Source organism: Salvelinus alpinus, chromosome 21, assembly GCF_045679555.1.
Source record: "Salvelinus alpinus chromosome 21, SLU_Salpinus.1, whole genome shotgun sequence".
NCBI lineage: Eukaryota > Metazoa > Chordata > Actinopteri > Salmoniformes > Salmonidae > Salvelinus > Salvelinus alpinus.
The window spans coordinates 22,055,653-22,079,248 of record NC_092106.1 but is presented as its reverse complement, the minus strand read 5'-3'; the positions used below and the strand labels follow the sequence as shown (position 1 = coordinate 22,079,248).

At 43.5% G+C, this 23,596-nt stretch overlaps 1 protein-coding gene across 1 annotated transcript in view; it reads left to right on the top strand.

Annotated features, from left to right (window-relative positions):
- The first annotated feature begins 396 nt into the window (after window positions 1-396).
- LOC139548062 (nucleoredoxin) overlaps window positions 397-23,596 on the top strand; it is a 75,200-nt gene continuing 52,000 nt past the window's right edge. Inside the window, exon 1 of the mRNA XM_071357376.1 lies at window positions 397-955. Coding sequence (XP_071213477.1) covers window positions 647-955 — 309 coding nt within the window. The 5' untranslated portion in view covers window positions 397-646. The remainder of the gene's footprint in view (window positions 956-23,596) is intronic.

The window sequence follows — 23,596 nt, the reverse complement described above, 5'->3', positions numbered from 1 at the left end:
GTAGACTCCGTCTCATGCTACCACTAGAGTGAAAGCACCGCCAGCATTCAAAAGTGACCAAAACATCAGCCAGGAAGCATAGGAACTGAGAAGTGGTCTGTGGTCACCACCTGCAGAACCACTCCTTTATTGGGGGTGTCTTGCTAATTGCCTATAATTTCCACCTGTTGTCTATTCCATTTGCACAACAGCATGTGAAATTTATTGTCAATCAGTGTTGCTTCCTAAGTGGACAGTTTGATTTCACAGAAGCGTGATTGACTTGGAGTTACATTGTGTTGTTTAAGTGTTCCCTTTATTTTTTTGAGCAGTGTATATACACATACATCAAAAATGTTATAGAGATGCAATATCGCCATTTTATAACTAGGTGTCATGAAAGAGTTGCTTTCTTGCTTTGACGTGAAGAGTGCAACCACTTCTATGAGTATAATTGGAGCGCATTCCTGCACACCACACATTGGAGCGACTGAGCTGAGTGGATGATATCTGTAGTTGTGCACACATTTGAGCATAGGCTATACAACGAATTGAGGCTCTCTCCAAGGAAGCTAAATTGGAGGACGAGGGCGTGTTGGTTTTCATTTTCTGCAGTCTTGGTAAGAGAACGGAATATATTAGGGTCTGTTTCAAGGACTCGATCAGCATGTCGGAGTTTCTGGTGAATCTACTCGGGGAGCGGCTCGTCAACAGCGAGAAAGCCGAGGTGGATGTACAGGCGCTGGGCAGCAAGCTGTCCCTGGTCGGGCTCTACTTCGGCTGCAGTTTAAACGGTCCCTGTAAGCAGTTCAACGCCAGTCTGTGTGAGTTTTATAGCAAGTTCAAAAAATCATCTGAACATAAAGACAAATTGGAAATCGTCTTCGTCTCATCTGATCAGGACCAGAAACATTGGCAAGACTTTTTACAGGAGATGCAATGGCCGGCATTGCCTTTCAAAGATAGACACAAAAAGGTAAGCAGTGACTAATACAAATGTGAATCTGGAATTGCGCCCTGATTATTATTTTTTTATTTTTTTTATGTAACACTCATATATTTAGCCTAGCCTGGTCATTTGGCCAATAAACCCCTTATTTAAATAAACAGCATGCTTGGTCCAATTTTATATAGGCCTACCTTACAGTGCACAGGTGTATGCTTTTATGTGGGTCATTGGAAAGAACTGACTGTGGAACCAAAAGTTGATACAGGGTCTAACATATTTAGTTTTTAATGTTGCCAGCTGACCTATTATTTTTTTTCAGTAGGTAGATGAATTTGTCACTGTCTCTTATGTTATGTATATAGATTACGGTTTACAGAAGGCCCACTATTTCTTCCAGGTTCCATTGTTTGCATTGAATATATCATGTAGCCTATCTATTGTGCACTGCAGTGCCATGTGTCACAGATTATCTATAGCCTAAATATCCATATTGAAATAAGAAAATGTCACACACACACACACAGGTAGTGGGAAGATATGCTGATGTCTACAATGCATTGTTATTCATAGTGGAATTTGTAGAAACCTTTTTAATTCAAACACTCCGGTAACAAATTACAGTGGGGGGAGAAAAAAAAAACATTTTTGGGGCAGGATAATTTACAAAAAATGGACAAAAAAATCTTGAGAAACTTTAATTATTATAGGCCATTAGAAATTGTGACAATGCTATATAAATATTGATCTAAATATAGTAAAAATGTTTTTTTTCTTCTATAATATATCTAATATATCTAAGGTTTATTATAGCCCAGGTGAAATGATCGATGCTGAAAAGAGTTATTGTAAAAAAATATATATAAAAAAAAAGTGTAATGTATTTTTTAAATTCAGTGTTATTGAAATATGTGAAACTCGAGACAATGGCCTACTCTTTGGTTGTTAGGCTTTTGTTCGATGTATATTTAATTGTAGGGCCATTATTTAGGATCCAGAAGTCAACATCTCATAATAGGCCTACACATTAGACAGCTATTTGAAAACACAAATATGTTTGAAAAAGGAGAACAGATTTAATAAAATTTCCTATAAATATAACTGTAGGTGTCACATTAAGTCCTTTTAATCATATCTGTCCATCTCTTTCATATGGTTTTAATGTAAAGGTTTCAAAAGCAGATTTTAGCCTATAGATGTTATGATGATTTAAGCTCATCTTTCACAGAAAATTGCTAAATCTTTTCTATGTACCCTGTCCATTTATTTATTCATTATTTTGCCTTGCACAAAACAAACTAAATGTCGCTAATATATCACAATTTGTCAAGATGTGTGTGTGCAGTTTGACAAATGAGTACAGTTACTCTCCCATATAATTAATCTAGGCCTATATTGTAAATATGATTACCACAATATCTTGAATCTGTATTTTATTTTCTAGATATGGATTCAATAAACATAAAAATAGCATGTTGTGAAAGCCTTTAAAATGTTTAAGCCGATGTCAGTGTGTTTTGTATCATGTACATTTATGGGTAAAGCAATGGTTTCAGGATTAGAAATAAATTATACCTAGATGATACCTGCATCATGCTGCCGGTTCAGGATCTATTTTGGGTCCTCTGCAACTCCAGTTTCCTACATACGTCAGCATGCCTGTCTTAAAAACAAATGATGATTCTTAATAACAAATTACAATTAATCCCACTGAGACTCTCGGCTAGCCGATGTGTCTCTGCTTGCAGCTGCATGCACATAATGTATATGCTATAAAGAATAATATCCAGGTGGGCGGATATAATATATGTGTACATTGTAATCGTGAGGGAATAGAGGGAGCGAGCCGAGGTACTGTGAATATAAATCTAATTGTCTGCAGAGGACGGAGCTTCGCCATTCTCAGTGCCCTGCTGCTGCTACCCTGTTGGCAGTACAAGACATTATACCCAGTAACGCCTGGTAAAGACATGATCATGTCTCTAGGCCTCACAGGATAGGTAGAAACGGTATGGTATGATTTCCTGGTTCAAAGAGAATATTTCCAAATAAAAGATTTTCCCTGGCATCTTAGGACAAGGAAATGATCACTGTCCAACTAAAAGCCAGCCTCCTTCATCACCATCTTCTGCTCCCATTATTTTTTTAAAGATAGAAATGGTATGGTATGATTTCCTGGCTTGAAAATTTAGAAATTGTATTTTATATCTCTTTAAAATAATGGGAGCAGAAGATTGTGATGGAGGTTGGCTTTTAGTTGGACAGTGATCATTTCCTTGTCCTAAGATGCCAGGGAAACTCTTTAATTTGGAAATATTCTCTTTGAATTAAGAGTATATATAGCCATCTTCTGTGTCTCTTTACATTGCCACACCAGGCTAGTAAAAGGGATTTGCAGGAGATTTTCTGTAAGAATACGTATGCATATAGTACTCTGTGCCAGTGGAATTATATTTTTTACAATGTGAATGTTTTGTCATGTATTTATCTGATCTAGGCCTACACAGTTTGTCCACATACTGGCAAGTAATTACTACATCACATTTGACCACCTCTTCAATGAAATGCAGACATTTAGGATGATTATCTTTCAACAGTAAGGGCACACAGGACCTTTTCAAATGAGCCTTGCCCTCTTGGCTCCACACCACCCAACCTTTCCCCATGGTCATCAAATAGCGTGCTGTATATTTTATGAACTCTTTGTGAATTTCCTTAGTTTAGTATTTTCCTGTAGAACCCTAACCCTTAGTGCAACATGATTTCGATTGAATCAAGGCCCATCTAATGTGATGCAGATTGTTGGTGATGGTTTGTGTTACACTTCATTATGCAGTCCATGCGTGAAGGGGGGAATGATGGAGGGATGGCGGTTGGAGGCAGGGAAGGAGGGGTGGGGTTGTCTTGGGCCGGTCTGGGAGGAGCATATCTCCACAGTGCAGCATTATTGTGTTCTGAATGCTGCTGGTGGAAAATATTCTGCAGCATTTACATTGCCATTGTTCAAAATTAGAGTGCGGCCACGACTTGGCTAAGGCTACTTGAGAGTAGTGTACAATTTTGCATTTAACTCTGACAGTGTCACCAGTATTAATTGCAGAGGATTTGTGATCTTCAGAACAGCTGGGGCCTGAATGAGTGTGTCTGTTAGTGGTTTAACTGACCAGCTCTGTCCGCTCTGTTTTTATACTGAAGAGAGAATTCATGTTTCAGTGAGCACTCAGATGTATGTCATACTACCATAGCCTTCTGACATGTCCTAAGACATGTACATGTTTAGTGTTTACTTAAGGCTTCATGTGGCCTATACATTTCCCCCTTCAGAATTATTATTTTGGCATGTGTGTGTGCATTGATGTGAATGTGTTTTTCTGCTCCTGTAGCTAGGCTGTATAATGCATCAGATAGCTTTGCAGTCTTGTGGGTTGGCTATGTAGTCTCAGGCTTTGTCAGCTACATAGATGTGGTTTTATCACCAGGATAGGTATATGAAGCTCCTGGCACCTGACAAGAGAAGCTTTGCTACAGAGGAGATATCTATCTATATATCTATATATATATATATCAGCTGTGTCTACATGAGCTGGCTATTTCTTGCTTTCCATGTACAGTTGAAGTCGGACGTTTACATACACTTAGGTTGGAGTCATTAACTTGTTTTTCAACCACTCCACAAAATTCTTGTTAACAAACTATAGTTTTGGCAAGTCGGTTAGGATATCTATAAGTCATTTTTCCAACAATTGTTTACAGACAGATTATTTCACTTATTCACTGTATCACAATTCCAGTGGGCCAGAAGTTTACATACACTAAGTTGACTGTGCCTTTAAACAGCTTGGAAAGGACCTTGTGAAGATGCTGGAGGAAACGGGTACAAAAGTACCTATATCCACAGTAAAACGAGTCCTATATTGACACAACCTGAAAGGCCGGTCAGCACGGACTGTTTGGCCATAATGACCATTGTTATATTTGGAGGAAAAAGGGGGAGGCTTGCAAGCCGAAGAACACCATCCCAACCGTGAAGCACGGGGATGGAAGCATCATGTTGTGGGGGTGCTTTGCTGCAGGAGGGACTGGTGCACTTCACAAAATAGATGGCATCATGAGGTGGGGAATTATGTGGATATATTGAAGCAACATCTCAAGACATCAGTCAGGAAGTTAAAGCTTCCTGAAGCTTTAAGGTGATCCTAACTGACCTAAGACAGGGAATTTTTACTAGGATTAAATGTCAGGAATTGTGAAACTGAGTTTAAATGTATTTGGCCAAGGTGTATGTAAACTTCCGACTTCAACTCTATATGCTGTTTAATTTACATAAATTCTTTACAATTAATTTTAACAGGACTTTTAGTTCATTTTAAAAGAAATAACAAGGTGGCAACCCACACCAATAGGACTTGCCAGTGCTTTTATCATACATACTATGGTTAAAGGCATATTGCAATCAGAACCTGTTTACAGTAAATGGGAGGGAAGCAAGACAAGGTAATGCTCTCGTCTAAATCAACATGTTTTGTGTAGAGGAAACACATTTGAGTCCAGTCCAGCTGTGAGGTCTTCTTTGAAGAAGTGTGAAGTCAGCTATTGAGCAACTTGGCAGCATGGGACTGTGTTTACCCCCTCAGTGAAAAGACTAAGTCTGGCACTGATCTTGCCTGCATGCGAGTGTGATCATAGCAACTAGTAAAGAGTGGCTCTGTGCTGCATTGAGGTTGTGGGTCTGTGGGTAGTAAGTGGCCCTATTGCACCCTCTTTTCAGGCCTGGCTGGGCTCTGGCTGTAGGCAGGGGAGGAGAAAGAGCGAGAGAGGCAGCTCTGTTGAGCTACACAGCTCATCTCCTGGCACAGCCAGCAATCTCACTCCATTGCCTCGTTCAGAGCCTCATCACCCACCTGGCCCCTCCCTCCCTCTGTCCACCCCTCCTTCAGTAGTTCCCCCTCCCCTCCCATTATTATCTAACCATGCAGAGATAAGATGGAATACTGAAGACATTGTCTTACATTTTTTACAAGCGAGGAAGTTTTGTTTTGAAAGGACCTTGGGGCCTTTAAGTTTGACTATTAGGCAGGTTTTCATTTGAAGAGTCACATTTTTTACCGCTGAATTGGTACCACTCTGATTTCACTTAAGTCATACAGTACAAGATGTCATTCACATCAGCAAAGCTGTGGTTCACAGAACATGTTTGATATTTTGTCAGTTGGCATAATAGAAAGGTCACAGTAGCTGTGGGAGGAGAACTGTGTGTGTGTGTGGCGTTCAAGGGACCCTGTAGCAGAACGGTGGGCGGGTGCCTGTTATGGAACCAAGGCTGTGTGTGTGACTGGAGTGTCTTGGCTGGCACTGCCTTACATGGAGAGGTACAAGCAGGAGTGGGAGAGCCGCTCGTAAATCAATTACAGCCTTCACCAAGTCTCTATGAAAGCCCCACTTTGCCAACGCTGGAAAATAAACTCTGGGGCAGTGTGTTTCTGCTGAATCAAGAGAGGAGAGGGATCACATCCCAGTGAGAGAGAGCCTACATCCCAAATGGCACCCTATTCACTACATAGTGCACTACTTTTGACCAGAGCCCAGTGGGAAAGCCTTGTGAACAGCGTGCCATTTGGGACGCACAAAAGGCCTCCTGTTTAGCCCCCTGGTCTGTCCCACTGCACTGTCGTGGACTAGAGCCACAGCTGCTAGGCGCTTCAGTGAGGGGCTAAGGGTGCCTGTCATCAGGGTGTCACTGATCTGATGAAAACCGCCCCCTGCTCATCACATATCTCAGCCCTACGCCTCCCTGCGCCTGCTGCGTGTCTTTGATTCTGGAAGCAGCTGGAAAAAGCCTGCTGCATGCCTTTGATTCTGGAAGGAGCAGCTGGAAAAAGCCTGCTGCATGCCTTTGATTCTGGAAGGAGCAGCTGGAAAAAGCCTGCTGCATGCCTTTGATTCTGGAAGGAGCAGCTGGAAAAAGCCTGCTGCATGCCTTTGATTCTGGAAGGAGCAGCTGGAAAAAGCCTGCTGCATGCCTTTGATTCTGGAAGGAGCAGCTGGAAAAAGCCTGCTGCATGCCTTTGATTCTGGAAGGAGCAGCTGGAAAAAGCCTGCTGCATGCCTTTGATTCTGGAAGGAGCAGTTGGAAAAAGCCTGCTGCATGCCTTTGATTCTGGAAGGAGCAGTTGGAAAAAGCCTGCTGCATGCCTTTGATTCTGGAAGGAGCAGCTGGAAAAAGCCTGCTGCATGCCTTTGATTCTGGAAGGAGCAGTTGGAAAAAGCCTGCTGCATGCCTTTGATTCTGGAAGGAGCAGTTGGAAAAAGCCTGCTGCATGCCTTTGATTCTGGAAGGAGCAGCTGGAAAAAGCCTGCTGCATGCCTTTGATTCTGGAAGGAGCAGCTGGAAAAAGCCTGCTGCATGCCTTTGATTCTGGAAGGAGCAGCTGGAAAAAGCCTGCTGCATGCCTTTGATTCTGGAAGGAGCAGCTGGAAAAAGCCTGCTGCATGCCTTTGATTCTGGAAGGAGCAGCTGGAAAAAGCCTGCTGCATGCCTTTAATTCTGGAAGGAGCAGCTGGAAAAAGCCTGCTGCATGCCTTTGATTCTGGAAGGAGCAGCTGGAAAAAGCCTGCTGCATGCCTTTGATTCTGGAAGGAGCAGCTGGAAAAAGCCTGCTGCATGCCTTTGATTCTGGAAGGAGCAGCTGGAAAAAGCCTGCTGCATGCCTTTGATTCTGGAAGGAGCAGCTGGAAAAAGCCTGCTGCATGCCTTTGATTCTGGAAGGAGCAGCTGGAAAAAGCCTGCTGTATGCCTTTGATTCTGGAAGGAGCAGCTGGAAAAAGCCTGCTGCATGCCTTTGATTCTGGAAGGAGCAGCTGGTAAAAGCCTGCTGCATGCCCTCTTATTTGCAGGTGATAATGTGCAATTCCATATCTGTAAATGCTACATTTGGTTGGGGTTGACCTGTGTACATGATCTCTCACCTGTCAATTTCACTTGTATGTGACAGTTTGGGCTGCTATTTAGTGCTGCTAAGTGGATAACTAGGTGAACAAACACTGAGCCTTATTACACACAGGGTAAACACTTCTGATAAGCCCATGCTGAGAGGGTATAGCACCAAATGAAGCCCTGGACATAGTTTTAAACTTCTGCCCATCAGTCAGGATGAAAGGTTAGATAACCCCCTTCTGAAGGGATGGTAAGTAAGCCCACCATGCTAAGATTACGTAGTTAAATGATCCAGGCTAGTCATGCAATGGGGTGACCCCTCCGTGACTAACTTCTCGCCCCTCCTGGCTAGTTATATGTAGCCTAGGTTCTGGGAAAATGTTTGCCTTTTTATGAATGCAATTCTACGTCATTTTACATGACTGGAGACCTCAGCATAATATTTTTTAACACCGCACAAATTATTGAAATGACCGGCTACTTGGACACTAACAAACTGATAATCTGAGATCATTAAAAACAACCTAGTCTTGAATCCATTCAACTAAAATTTTATTTGAATACAACAGGTGTAGACCTCACCGTGAAATGCTTACTTATAAGCCTTTAACCAACAATGCAGTTCAAGAAATAGTTAAGAAAATATTTACTAAATAAACTCAAGTATTTTTTTCTTTAAGTAACACAATATTGAGGCTATATACTGGGTGTACCGGTACAGAGTCAATGTGTGGGGGTACAGGTTAGTTGAGAGAATTTGTACTTGTAGGTAGGGGTAAAGTGACTATGCATAAATAATAAACAGCGAGTAGCAGCAGTGTAAAAACAAGGGGGGGTCAATGTAAATAGTCCGGGTGGCCTTTCGATTAATTGTTCAGCAGTCTTATGGCTTGTGGGTAGAAGCTGTTAAGGAGCCTTTTGGTCCTAGATTTGGCACTCCGGTACCGCTTGCCGTGCGGTAGCAGAGAGAACTTGGGTGACTGGAGTCATTGACAATTTTTTGGGGGGCCTTCCTCTGACATAGGTGTGTGGAGACGCACGTCTTGTACAATATGAGGAGGAAATTATAGTTCTAGAAAAGCTTTCCAGTTTCACTGATTCACCCAATGATGCGCATCTCACGTACCGGAGATGGCCGATGCACTAGTGCCAAAAGCTTCTCTCTCTCTTATTTTACTTTGTAAAACAATATTGTTCGCTCAATAGGCCTATTTGGAAGTTGATCGACTATTTTGGTAGCCTCTACAGACAGATTAGTCTTCTCTTTTCAGCAGGAGCCATTTGCTTTCCAACCTGTGTTCCGCATTGTATTTGAAATATTGCAAAAGGCCTGTTTTGGATGCATGCACTGGCAGATTTGCCGCACATTCCGGACGGCTACACACAATCCACAGCTAGGCAATAAAAAAATATTGATCCTCTGTGATTAAAAATTATAGGCCTATAGTCCTGGTGTAGTATTCTGAATGATTTAATTTCTTTCTGAACAGCAGTAATTCTATAATTTTTCACGGCTATGATTCTATAAGGAAATAAATAATGAATTGCAACGCTGGAGATAAGATGGTTGCAGGTTCATGTCTATCAGAGCAGAGACTGGGAGAGAGGGGTAATAGAAAGTGAATATCATTCTAGTTCTGTGGGAGATACAGGCATACTTTTCTCTCTCACCACAGCACCAGCCACGCGTTGGTCTCTAGGCTACAATTTTGCGCGAACTATAAACCCGGGCCACCCAACCCAAATCAATTCTTAGAATATCAGGCACGACTGAAAAATCTGTTTTCACAATAAGTTCTTTGGGGGGTCATTAAAATTAGAGGAAACTCAAATTAACTCTGACTGCTTTTATTCACATTTTTACATTGCAAACAGTGACAAGTATTTTTCATGTCACGACGTACCGGATCCTGGCAAATAGGTTCCGGAACAAAACAGTCCAAAACGAAGTGCTGGTGACCCCTCTGTGACAGTTACCTCTCGCCCAGTCTGAGGGAGAGGCTGAGTCCCAAATGATACTATTTCCTACAATGTACTTCTTTTGACAAGGGTTCATAGGGCTCTGGTCAAAAGTAGTGCACTACATAGGGAATATGGTGTCATTTGAGATGAATACAGTGTCTGAGTGAGCCTGGCTGTGGTGCTGTAATGTAAATAATAATGTATTAAACTTTTATAGTGCTTTTTATTACAGACAATCTCAAGCGCTTATGTAGTCTGTCTCCATTGTGCTGAGTGGCCTGCAGCTGTGAGTTACTGTACGCCATATTTGACAGGAGCTCGTGAGGAATGTGGGCAGACACCTGCTCTGCAGAGAGAGGCAGTAAGGCCAAGGTGCAGGGAAACAGACTGTGCTGTAGTAAAGTACTGTGGACCGATGCTGTTGCCCGAGCCAAATGTTGCCTCTCACACCAAGCTAGTGTTACTAGCTCTTTCACTGCTCTTTGTGTCATTTTACAGGGAGGACTGTAATATTGTGAGGTAACAATAGGTTGATGTTGAATGGGAGTTTAAGTTACCCTCTGAAATTTGGTGAAAACAGTGTGGCTGGCTTGTAGACCACAACCAGAATCTCTCTCTGTGTGTGTGTCTCCTCTAAGCAACCTGATCTGTTTCTACATCCGTTATCTGCATGTAAATGAAAACGCACAAAGACGCTGAGGCTGTGACCTTGGTCTGTGGTCCGTGAACCACTGAAAGATCCACTGGGATTGGGCCTATGGCTTTGTCCCCGGTATTCTGCAGCTGGCCCATTGATACGGACTCTCTGCTCTCTTTCTGTGGTTTACGACCAGAAGTTTCCACAGGAGAGTACAAGCATGGCCATGTCTTCACCACAGTGCCTACAGTAACACTCCAATGAGAACAACCAATGATTTTCCAGCTTACGTACATTATTCCAAACCAACCCCAATTAGCACATACTAGCCTCTCCAAGAATGCCCACTTTCCTCATTTCTTTTCTCCAAATGAACCAAATACAGGAAATGGAACACCGGAGACACTGACTAGATATTAATTAAGAGTGAAAGAAATGACTTTGTTTCCTTTCCATGGAAATAAGCATATTGTTGTTATTCTATCTTGATGATCTCACCCTCGTCTGCTGTTTTCCTTGCGATGCCGCCATGTCTGTGTTAGTCTAGCGACCGTGGTTTGAGTTTTCCCCTAGTCTTGAGGACCACCCTCTCCAGCGAACACTCGCACACACAGTCCTCCAGTCTGTAATTGCCCCCCACACCGCAGTTAATTTCTCAAATGTGTTTACATCCCTCCTATTAGTGAGCATTTCTCCTTTGCAAAGATAATCCATCCACCTGACAGGTATGGCATATCAAGAAGCTGATTAAACAGCATGATCATTACCCAGTTGCACCTTGCGCTGGTGACAAAAGGCCACTTTAAAATGTGAATATTTTGTCACACAACACAATGCCACAGATGTGTCATGTTTTGTGGGAGTGTGCAATTGGCTTGCTGACTGCAGGAATACCCACCAGAGCTGTTTCCAGAGAATTTAACGATTTAAGGTTCATTTATCTACCATAAGCTGGCTCCAATGTCGTTTTAGAGAATTTGGCAATACGCCCAACCGGCCTTACAACCGCAGACCTTGTGTAACCACGCCAGCCCAGGACCTCCACATCCGGCGGCTTCACCTGCAGGACCGTCTGGGGGGGGTGGTGCTGAGGAGTATTTCTGTCTGTAATAAAACCTTTTTGTTGGGAAAAACTGATTGGCTAGACCTGGCTCCACAGTGGGTTGGCCTATGCCTTCCCATGCCCACCCATGGCTGCACCCCTGCCCAGTCATGTGAAATCCAAAGATTAGGGCCTAATACATTTTTTTAATTGACTGATTTTCTTATATGAACTGTAACTCAGTAAAATCCTTGAAATTGTTGCATGTTGCGTTTTTAAAAATATTTTTGCTCATCTCTCACAGTTTACTTTTTCTGCTAAGGGCAGTTTATTTTCAATGATCGTTTGTATACAATGCAAGAACGCCTTAACGCCTGCAAGAACGCCTACACTGAAGCGTTCCCCTCAAATAATTCCTCTCCCTGTGCCATTGTCTCACCAGACTAATAGGAGATGGATGGCAGACCGTTGAATGAGAAGGGTGTTAATTCTGGTCATGTGACTGGAACTGCAGCTCTGGCTCCTGTCTGAAAGAGGCTACTATGCAAACAGGCCTACTGTCTCAGCTTGTAGCCTGGCACACTGACACATTGGCGCCAGCCCTGCTGTCTTGCCTACTATTGAGTTGTTGGGAGCAAGTGGTAGGAGTATTTTTTTTTTTCAACTGGCTGACAGAATTCCACTGTGAGAACCTAAATACCGTTACATCGTATTAGAACATTGATTATTTTGGCAATGTTATATTATAATCTGCAATCCATGTATAACTACAGTGCACATTCTGTAGGAAGGCACTGAGCAGGAAAGGAATAAACTGAGGAGACTGGACTGGTAGTGTAACTGAGAGGAAGGTTTGGTCACTCCCTCAGGCTAATAGTGTGTGCTGTGGGAGACTGACTGACTGCTCTACTCTGCGGGACTTTAAAAAGCTTTGTGACAGAGGACAGCACACCATCCAATCCACCTCTGTAAAATGGAAGAGAGGGAGGTGCTGAGGGAGAGAATATGTGGTGAGGAGGGAGAGTTCATGTTAGTTAAAGAGCTGGAATCTCAAGGAGATTTCTTTATTGTGGTTGGAAACTTAGTTTTCAACAAATCCTCTCTTGAATGATAGTTTCTGTTTTAGTCCAGATTTGCAAATAACCATTGACTTTCCAAGCAGATTTTGTCTTTACCCAACTGTACTGCAAGTCTCTGTTACCTAACAGAGAGACTGGTTTGGGTAAGGTTCCTATGCAAGTCTCAGTGAGCCCCAGTGAAAGGTGAACAGTCCCGTAACCCTGAGGTACTGTTCTGTCACACCCTTTGTGACAGTTCAAAGAACTCCATTGCGCTCCAGAAGTCATCTCTCCTGGGAGGAGAGCGTTGCTTGGTTCAGGCCGTCTAATCTCCATCTCAGGAATTTTACAGCCAATTAGCACCTCCACGAAAGTCACCCCAAAAACAGTTCCCCTCGCTGCTGTCTGCCGCTGTCCCGCCTTTATGGTCAAAAACCTACCTGTTTTTGGACCGAGTTCACCCTACAAGTGTTTTTTAACTCCTCTGACGACTTGGTTAGATTAGTTTGTCTACGTCAGGCCCGGGCAATTATTTTCCATGGAGGGCCACGTTAGAATATATTTTTGCCATCGCAGGCCAGAATCATCATCATATACATAATGTTGTATGACTGTGTTGACAGATACATCTACTGTAAATCACGTCCAGATATGCTACTCATTTTACTTTTTTAACATGCACAGAAATAAACCACATCCATGTTCTCCTTTAGATAGCTATTTTCATTATTAAACATGCAATGAACTACACGGAGGGAAAAGTACACTGTACATTCAGCACCACGGACTGAACTCTTGTTAACGGGTATGCACAAAAACACAAAGAGAGAGCTCAACATTACATTTAAACTACTCAATCAGTGTGAGGAGTGAAGTCTCTGATGGGCACCCAAACAGTACAAACATCAGCATGACTCCTAATCTTAGGAAAGTTTTGTTCATTGAGAGCTGCATAGACCCTTGTCAGTGACATTGTTTTGAATAGTTCTCCAATCACTGCATCAGACTGAAGATCGATAAGCTCAAGTTGCGTGTTACGTGCATCACTGCTCTCATCCAGGGCCAAGGATAAATAAGTGAAATCCTTTACCTTGTCTTTCAACTGTCCATATTCTCTGCGATGTTCTCAACACGCCGCGTCACTGTTCGTCTTGACAGGGAAACGAAAGCCAAGTTAAACAGATTACCAACCATTTCGAATCCCACCGTACCTTCTCTGCTATGCAATCTGGTTTGAGAGCTGGTCATGGGTGCACCTCAGCCACGCTCAAGGTCCTAAACGACATCATAACCGCCATCAATAAGAGACATTACTGTGCAGCCGTATTCATCGATCTGGCCAAGGCTTTTGGCTCTGTCAATCACCACATTCTTATTGGCAGACTCGACAGCCTTGGTTTCTCAAATGACTGCATCGCCTGGTTTACCAACTACTTCTCTGATCGATTTGACACACTGAACTTGGAGGGCCTGTTGTCCGGACCTCTGGCAGTCTATATGGGGGTGCCACAAGGTTCAATTCTCGGGCCGACTCTCTTCTCTGTATACATCAATGATGTCGCTCTTGCTGCTGGTGATTCTTTGATCCACCTCTACACAGACAACACCATTCTGTATACCTCAGGCCCTTCTTAGGACACTGTGTTAACTAACCTCCAGATGAGCTTCAATGCCATACAACTCTCCTTCCGTGGCCTCCAACTGCTCTTAAATGCAAGTAAAACTAATGCATGCTCTTCAACCGATCGCTGCCCGCACCTGCCCGCCCATCCAGCATTACTACTCTGGACGGTTCTGACTTAGAATATGTGGACAACTACAAATACCTAGGTGTCTGGTTAGACTGTAAACTCTCCTTCCAGACTCACATTAAACATCTCCAATCCAAAATTAAATCTAGAATCGGCTTCCTATTTCGCAACAAAGCATCCTTCACTCATGCTGCCAAACATACACTCGTAAAACCGACAATCCTACCGATCCTCGACTTCGGTGATGTCATTTACAAAATAGCCTCCAACACTCTACTCAACAAATTGAATGTAGTCTATAACAATGCCATCCGTTTTGTCACCAAAGCCCCATATACTACCCACCACTGCGACCTGTATGCTCTCGTTGGCTGGCCCTCGCTTCATACTCGTCGCCAAACCCACTGGCTCCAGGTCATCTACAAGTCTCTGCTAGGTAAAGCCCTGCCTTATCTCAGCTCACTGGTCACCATAGCAGCACCCACCCGTAGCACGCGCTCCAGCAGGTATATCTCACTGGTCACCCCCAAAGCCAATTCTTCCTTTGGCCGCCTCTCCTCCCAGTTCTCTGCTGCCAATGACTGGAACAAACTGCAAAAATCACTGAAGCTGGAGACTCATATCTCCCTCACTAGCTTTAAGCACCAGCTGTCAGAGCAGCTCACAGATCACTGCACCTGTACATAGCCCATCTGTAAATAGCCCATCCAACTACCCCATCCCCATACTGTATTTATTTATCTTGCTCCTTTGCACCCCAGTATCTCTACTTGCACATGCATCTTCTGCACATTCTACCAGTCCAGTGTTTAATTGCTATATTGTAATAACTTTGCCACCATGGCCTATTTATTGCCTTACCTCCCTTATCCTACCTCGTTTGCACATGCTGTATATAGACTTTTTCTACTGTATTATTGAATGTATGTTTGTTTATTCCATGTGTAACTCTGTGTTGTTGTATGTGTCGAACTGCTTTGCTTTATCTTGGCCAGCTCGCAGTTGCAAATGAGAACTTGTTCTCAACTAGCCTACCTGGTTAAATAAAGGTAAAATAAAAAATACTTTTTCAAACCGCTCTTTCTTGTCGGGGCATATTATTGGTGCAGAATCAATTAAACACTATTTCATAAATTCGCCCTCAACGAATAACTTGCTATGTTTAGCAATTCTGTGGGACAGTACATAGCTAGTTAGCTCTTGCAATTCCGTAGTTTGCTGAATGCAGTATTGGGAAAAGTCCTTGCTTCTTTGGCAACTGAGAAAGCAACTCTTTCGATGCATTGGCCCTCTGCTCAGAATACATATTCCTATATTTCTCTACGTGCTTCGTCTGGAGGTGTCGGGACAGGTTGTAGTCTTCCAAGACAGCGATGCTCTCTTTGCACACAGCTTTCCCTGATACCTCCAATAAAGAAATATTTCGATGTCCACTCTTGCTGGAACACCCAACATTCATTGTCTACTTTCCCTTTCTTTGGAATCTTTGAAAATCAAATTTTTGCACAATTTCTAGCTAGCTACTATTTGTAACTGTGACGTGTGTGTCCTCGTGCAGTTGTGAATTATAAGTGCCTTCAAAAAAAATGTCGCACAAGCGGTGGGAGTTAAATCATTACACAAAGGTGAGTATTCATTGGGCTTTTAATTTGAATAACAAATACTTTTTTCAAAACTTTACTATCGCAAATTCTTTGATCTGAGCATGATTCTGCGGACTGTGTTGAATCAGGTCGCGGGCCGCACACAACCCCGGGCCGGCCTTTGCCCAGGCCTGGTCTACGTTGTAGTGCTGTATTCTGATCCTAGCCCCCTCTAAAGACAGATGTGATTGTAGGGAAGCCGTTCATCTCCAGCTACAAGATAATGAGGTGGTGTGTGTCTAAGATTGGATGGCTTCCTAAAAATTCCTTTCCATAATATCGAATCAGCTTTTTTCCTGCCAATCTTTATGACAGAAAGTGAGCTTTCTATTTGAGCTGATTAGGGTAAGTGAGAAATTGTCTGGTGTCCCCTCACTGTCAATGGTTATGGCAGAACGAACCAAATCTAGCTATTTTTGCATTGCAGTGGGGCTTTGTTCTTGTTCTGCACAACCCACAGTGAAACTAGTTTATGTACTGTTTTAGTAGCGAGCCAGTGAATAGAGTGGCTGTGGGGACTGAGTTCAGAACTTTGGCAGAGCACTGCGCAAGGCAGTTTTGACATTGTCAATCGTCATAGCAGCCAGGGTGAAGTCAGAATCCAATCAGATTCAACCCTGGTTCTCATCACCTCCCTGCTGTATCTGGAGATAGCTGGCAAATACTAATGTTTACAATTTGGATTTACATAATTCTCTTCCAACTGATTTCTTGATTAGTAATCCAAATATCGAATATTGTATGCTGCCAGTAACATCAGTCAGTCCATATGTCTGTTTATCCCTACACATTACTACAGCAATATGCCCTCCATGTAATTGGACATAATATTTACTTGGCCCAATGGATATCAGGATACCTCCTGGCCTGCTTTCTCCTTGGCAGGACATTCACATCATTCCATCTGCTTTTTATTGACCTCATTAAAGATTCAGTAGTTCTATTAGTGTGTCGTATGATCCCTTGTACACTAGCACTCACTAACCATTATTCAAGGGCACTGCTTGGCAAGCTGGTCCTGAAAACAAGTGAAATATGAATGGTAAAGCACCACCTCCCGCATGCTGATTTCATATCATTATAGGTTCAAATAATATATCACATATTATGGTGTCACTTCTTCTGCTTTTCAATAGAGTAAATAATTATGAAAGTAATTCCCAGAGCCACACACATGTATTCAAATTAAATCGATTTTACATTGACTGTTAAGATATATCCAATCCCACACGGTCAAGCCAGAGCCCCCAGTGCAAATTTAAAGCAGAGTAGTGAGATTATGTTTGGGAAATGGTTGTCTGCTCACAGCAGCTGCAAGCTTTTTACGGGCGAAGAATGTCTTGTGATTACATTGTTGAGAAATGACATGGAATCTGTAGAATGTACAGGCAGGCCAGAGTAGAGACATGGGAGCTGATGGCAAGGCAACCAATATGGAGGAATAAGTAATGATGGTATTGCAGCGAGAAGAGAAAAGAGGTTAAAAAGAGACATAGCCAGAAACATCCAGAGTTGGCCTAGCTGTGGCGTAGAGAGAGAGGATGATGTGGGAGGTGCTGACTATCTGTTGTGTGAGAGGGATTTGTCCTGGAGACGGACTGACTGAGTGAAAATTATGTAGACTGAGTTTGCACTACTTTTGACCAGGGCCCATATCTGGTATTAGGTCTGTGACGGTACCAGTATCGTGAAAATCCACTTCATGTTTTGTTTCCTTGCCACGACACTAATGAGTACTGCAATACTGGTATCGTTCCGGCCCTATTTGGTACGCAGCCCGAGATCACTGAGATCAGTGGAGCTGCCGCACTGGCATGAGTCTGACTAGAGCCACGTATACTGTAGCCAGTCAGGTTAACTTAGTCATTATAGCAGTGTACATTTCCACTGCCGTCACGTCCCGTTGTAAAATATATTATTGTACGTCTCGGTTACTCAATAAAACGCCCACTACACGCATTCCAAACATATTGACGGTAATAGTTACTAAAAAAGGCATACGTTCAAGTTCCCAAATATAAGTAGAATAAGCACAGGGAAATCATGAAAGGGAACGCCTGGCGATGGGTTTGGTTGGAGTGGACCCCCTGCGGGGCTGAGCCCATGCTGTGGGTTACCCTGTGCCTCTGTGTTGGGGGCTAATCGTTGTTTTGATGATTATTTTGCTGTGCATCGGTTTGGGCTTGGGGGAACCAATCCCACGGCCATGTAGCATCAAAGGCTTTACCAGCTTAAGCTGGTTGTAAGGAGCCCGCGAGGTCTTGTCTTTTTGAGAGACATTTCTCCAGCACTGCATTGTTAACACAGGCTCCATATGAAAGCCACATGATGTTTCGCTCCACAGCAACATGAAACCCTCAGCCAGTTTTACTGGATGCAGAGTGAACTGATGGATTACCTATCAGACTCGTCATATGAATGGTCCTTGCTATCGAGATACTTCCGATCGATGAGTTGAGATCCATTTTTTTTATTTAACTAGGCAAGTCAGTTAAGAACAAATTCTTATTTACAATGACGGCCTACCCCGGCCAAACCCTCCCTTATCCCGGACAACGCTGGGCCAATTGTGCGCCGCCCTGTGGCACTCCCGATCACGGCCGGTTGTGATACAGCCCGGGATCGAACTAGGGTTTGTAGTGATGCCTCTAGCACTGAGATGCAGTGCCTTAGACTGCTGCGCCTCTCGGGAGCCTATTAATCTATACAACTCAGAAATATACCGTGTTGGACCGGATGGAATGGGGACATTTATAGGACGGAAGTTGATCCCTGTCCAATAGAAAGGTTATCCCACTTCTCTCCATGTTTTCTTTGAAACATGCTTTAGGAAATGAAAAAGCAGAGTGTATGCATTCAGAGCCATTAGTGTAATGGGATTCCCAGCCTGGTGAGGTGTTAAGTCTGGGATGAGGACAGACTAAGCGTACAGAGACAGAATGTGTCCCCCAAATGGCACCCTTTTTCCTTATACAGTGCTCCCTATGGACCCTGGTGAAAAGTAGTGCACTATATAGGGAATAGGGTGCCATTTGGGACGAAGTCGTTTCATTGGCGCATCAGCATGTTACTCACCACCTGCTCATTTGACCGCCTCACTGCTTTCAGAACCAGCAGGTGTTTTTAAGTCTTTAACGGGTAGCTGGTGCATCTCGTCCTTTGCTCTGCCGCATGCAGAAAGCCTATTTACTGTTGAATTGAATGTTGTCCAGAGTAATGTTATTTAGGAGTAATTCATGTAACCTTGATAAGCTCCTCCTGTTTGTGTGCACGTGATCACCAACAGACTGGGAAAGCTGCTGAGCTGGAGCAGAGTAACGGCTTAAGGTCTGTTTAAGGAGAAGGTTTCACGTTTGAAATGTTAGTGTTTCTGACAAGCACCACCCTTTTCTCCTTTTCGTTCCCTCTAATTACTGAGCACAGTGAGCGGTATGCAATGAAAGTGAAGCAGAATGGGAGAAAGAGGAGTAAGTGAGATGTACTAAGAGTGATGGTTGAAATGGAGCAGGGGGGTTACCAAAGGTTTATGGGAATGAAACTAAATGTTAACAGAGTATAGCCCAGTTCAAGCTGAGAAACTGTCCAAAATCAGTAGCCGAACTGCCAAAGAGGAAGTTCATCTCACTACATTGATTTAAAGACATTTGAACAGAACTGCTGTACTCTATAACTCGTCTATGAGATTATACCCCACCTGTAGATTCACTCCCTCCTCAACCACCCTGGCCCCTCTGAGAGAAGCTTCTGGAAGAAGAGGGACATACCCCACCATACGTCTCATTATATCCCCTCCCAGCTCTGCTAGTGACAGGTGTTCACTCTACAGCCAACATGTTCTTTTCGATGCATAGAAACCTTCTGAACATATACAGTAAGAAATAACTGTCTTTAGGGCCTTTGCCAGAACATTCTCACAAGGCTGTCAGTTCTCACTTTATGAATGCCTTGTCTCCATATCTTCACCCCAGTTGACCCTCCCAGTGTGAGTCTGAAGGAGTGTCTGAGAGGGAGTTCTCCAGCCTCTTTGTTGTGGTGACATAGCATTTAGTGCTGCGGTGCGCGGTTGGGATTTGCCAGTAGGGTGGAGAAGAGAGATGTTCATAATGTATAGTGTAATTACTCTCTCTAATTACTGGAGGAGATCTACAACATATCATAGCAGCATGTCCCATTACACTGTCTAAAAGACTAGTGGTGTTCCTGCCCCACTGTCTTTGACTGTTAGGCGGTGCAACTGTTATTAACGCCATCAATCCAAGTTTTATATTGGTGTTAGAACCAATATAAATCAGCCAATTCCATGGTTAAGAACGACAGGCATATGTAATAGCTAAATGGCAATTATTGCAGTGTCTATTTGAATGCTTGCATGTTTCATGCTGACTATGTCAGTGTTTTTAGATGGTTTCTGGAGGAGACTCTGTTGGGGGGGAAACAAAGCAAAACAACTCTACTCTAGTGGCTTACTGGCCTCCCCAGGCCTATTCCACCATCACTTTTTTATTTCACAGCTGAAAGCCCGGCCAAAGTAAATATCTGGCCTGGCCACAAAGCGAGGAATATTTCAGAGGAGGAAAGCGAAGGGGTTTATGTAAGTTCAGGGATAGGGATAACAGATCGCATGTATTTTGTGGCCAGTTAGTTGCCAGTTATTAGGGATGGATATACCACACACTGCACCGGAATAGAAAGTCATCATCGAAAAGGGAAAGGGGGATACCTAGTCAGTTGTACAACTGAATGCATTCAACTGAAATGTTTCTTCCACATATACTGGGGGTTGTTGTGTGTGGATATTCTAACAATGTTTCTATTGGTTTGTAGATTTGCCAAAGTGGTAGAAATGTGGGGCCAGTCAAGGTTATTGTTCTGAAAATGTAAAGTCCTGTACCTCAAATACAAAGAATGTTATTGCAAGATTTACTGCTGTGTATGAGTGCATGCAAACTCTCTCTCTCACACACACACACACACACACACACACACACACACACACACACACACACACACACACACACACACACACACACACACACACACACACAGTGACCTACCGCCCTGGTTTCCTTTACCCCTGGCTACAGTAAGTTCTATCCATGTTGTGTTTTACTTTCCAGCCGCCCGCTGTGGGTGTCCCCTTGTCTCTCTTCCCCTTCCCGTTTAGTTTCCTTTTTGAGGTGATACCCACGAGTCGCTTTGGCCTTGAAAGCCAAACTTGCTGTCCTAGAATTCTCTCTTAATTGGACTGCCATTGGGCATCATGACGTTCAGTTTGTGGAGGCGCCCATGGGAAATCAGAATCCGAGACGGGGGTGAGGCCATTCTTCACCCTCCCATGCTTCCTTTCTTCTCTCCTTAAGGACACTGATGAAGAGAGGGAGGGAAATGATGCGTTCCTAAAGACGTGTCCCAACTTTGATCTTTAAATTGCAGTCATTACATGTCATAATACAGCGTGTAAATTCCTCCAGATTACCATGCTATTCATTTTCCTTACCATTGTTACCAAGTGAAATGTCTGTCACATTTCACTTTGATGTCATACTTCTATTATTATGATGATGTATGGTCAATATACTTGTTTAATTGCTATCCTTATACTAATGGATGCCAACACGTCCTATGTATTTCCCACCTTCCAAATGTAGGAAATCCGTTACACTCACAGCCAGTCCTCTGTGGATGCCAGTGAAAAGAGAGATTGGGGCTGGCTTTAGGGTTTACACTTAGTGGTGGGCCTAGGGTTACAGGCCAAGGTTGTTGTGATTTGTGTTGGCATTGTGTTAACGTAGGGATTGGGAGTCAAGCCTCCTCGACAGTAACAGGAGCTTGAGTTCCTCTAGGAGCCATGGCCTACTTTTGGCTGTGCCCTTGGGTGAAGTGTGGACAGCTGTAGTACTGTAGGATGCCAGCCGAAGGAGAGTTGGAATAATTGCTCCAGTATGTGAGCTGAGTCACTGACTACATCCTAACCACTGCAGCTGTTTCCTTTTTGGTGTTAAAATAATGTTCAAAGGCTATATGGCTAAGTATTTATTGTGAAAATGCAGCACACAGGTCGGGCGGCAGGCACTATTAGGTACTAGCACTTGGAGGGATCGCTGTGCCGCGGTATCATTTGGAAAGTAAATACAATTCAAGTTTAATATTCAAAGGGGGCGATGCATGGAGAGAAAACAGACACAAGTGCAGAACGGCTGCTTTAAAGATTCATTATCCGTGTGAGGTGAGAAGGGTAGAGGGACACCTAAAGCTAAACATATAGCCCATGCAAAGACACACTGCCTCCCGCTATGTTGTTTCTCTTTTTGATTGACTCCACCCCCACAGCAGTGTGCCTTTCCCTCCAACACAAAGGAGAGCAGGAAGAGCAGATTGGGTCAGGTTTCCTCTCCGCTCCCTTCTGCCGTGTCGGCCTTTCCCTCCTTCTCTCCGAAGGTCCTTATTTTTGGTTTAGTTTTCCCCCCCTATGAGATGGGACTGGACTGGATCCAAAAAAAACTCACTCATCAATTTAAATTCCACAACCAACGCAAAATGACAAAAGAATTTAGCTCTATTCCCATGCATAGTTGTGGTATGATTATGATAACAACATGTATTTATTGTTTGGGGCCCCAATTCAAGGTCTCAGTGATAATTGCATTCACAGGCTTGGTGGAGATCTCTGCCTCTCAACAACCCCTCCCAGCCATCTCCCTAATGAGCAGCACTCTGTCATTTCAGCATTTCAAAGGCTGAAACACTCTAGCATTTAATGGATTTGGACAAAACTATACAAGAAAATCTCATATGCTGCTCCATCATGATACCTTATATATACAAAAGTATGTGGACACGCCTTCAAGTTAGTGGATTCGGCTTTTTCAGCCATACCCATTGTTGACAGGTGTATAAAATCGAGCACACACCCATGCAGTCTCCATAGGAAACATTGGCAGTAGAATGGCCTTACTGAAGAGCTCAGTGACTTTCAACGTAGCACCGTCATAGGATGCCACCTTTCAAATTTCTGCTAGAGCTTCCCCGGTCGACTGAACGTGCTGTTATTGTGAAGTGGAAACGTTTAGGAGCAATAACGGCTCAGCTGTGAGGTGGTAGGCCACACAAGCTCACAGAACGGGACTGCCAAGTGCTGAAGCGAGTAGCGCGTAAGAATCGTCTGTCCTTGTTTGCTACCCTCACTACTGAGTTCCAAACTGCCTCTGAAAGCAGAGTAAGCGCAATAACTGTTCTTTGGAAGCTTAATGAAATGGCCGAGCAGCTGCACACAAACCTAAGATCACCATGCGCAATGTCAAGCGTCGGCTGGAGTGGCGTAAACCTCTCCGCCATTGGACTCTGGAGCAGTGGAAACGCGTTCTCTGGAGTGATGAAGCACGCTTCACCATCTGGCAGGCCGACGGACGAATCTGGGTTTGGCGGAAGCTAGGAGAAGGCTACCTGCCCGAATGCATAGTGCCAACTGTAAAGTTTGGTAGAGAAGGAATAATAGTCTGGGGCTGTTTTTTTCATTGTTCAGGCTAGGCCCCTTAATTCCAGTGAAGGGAAATCTTAATGCTACAACATACAATGACATTGTAGACAATTCTGTGCTTCCAACTTTGTGGCAACAGTTTGGGGAAGGCCCTTTCCTGTTTCAGC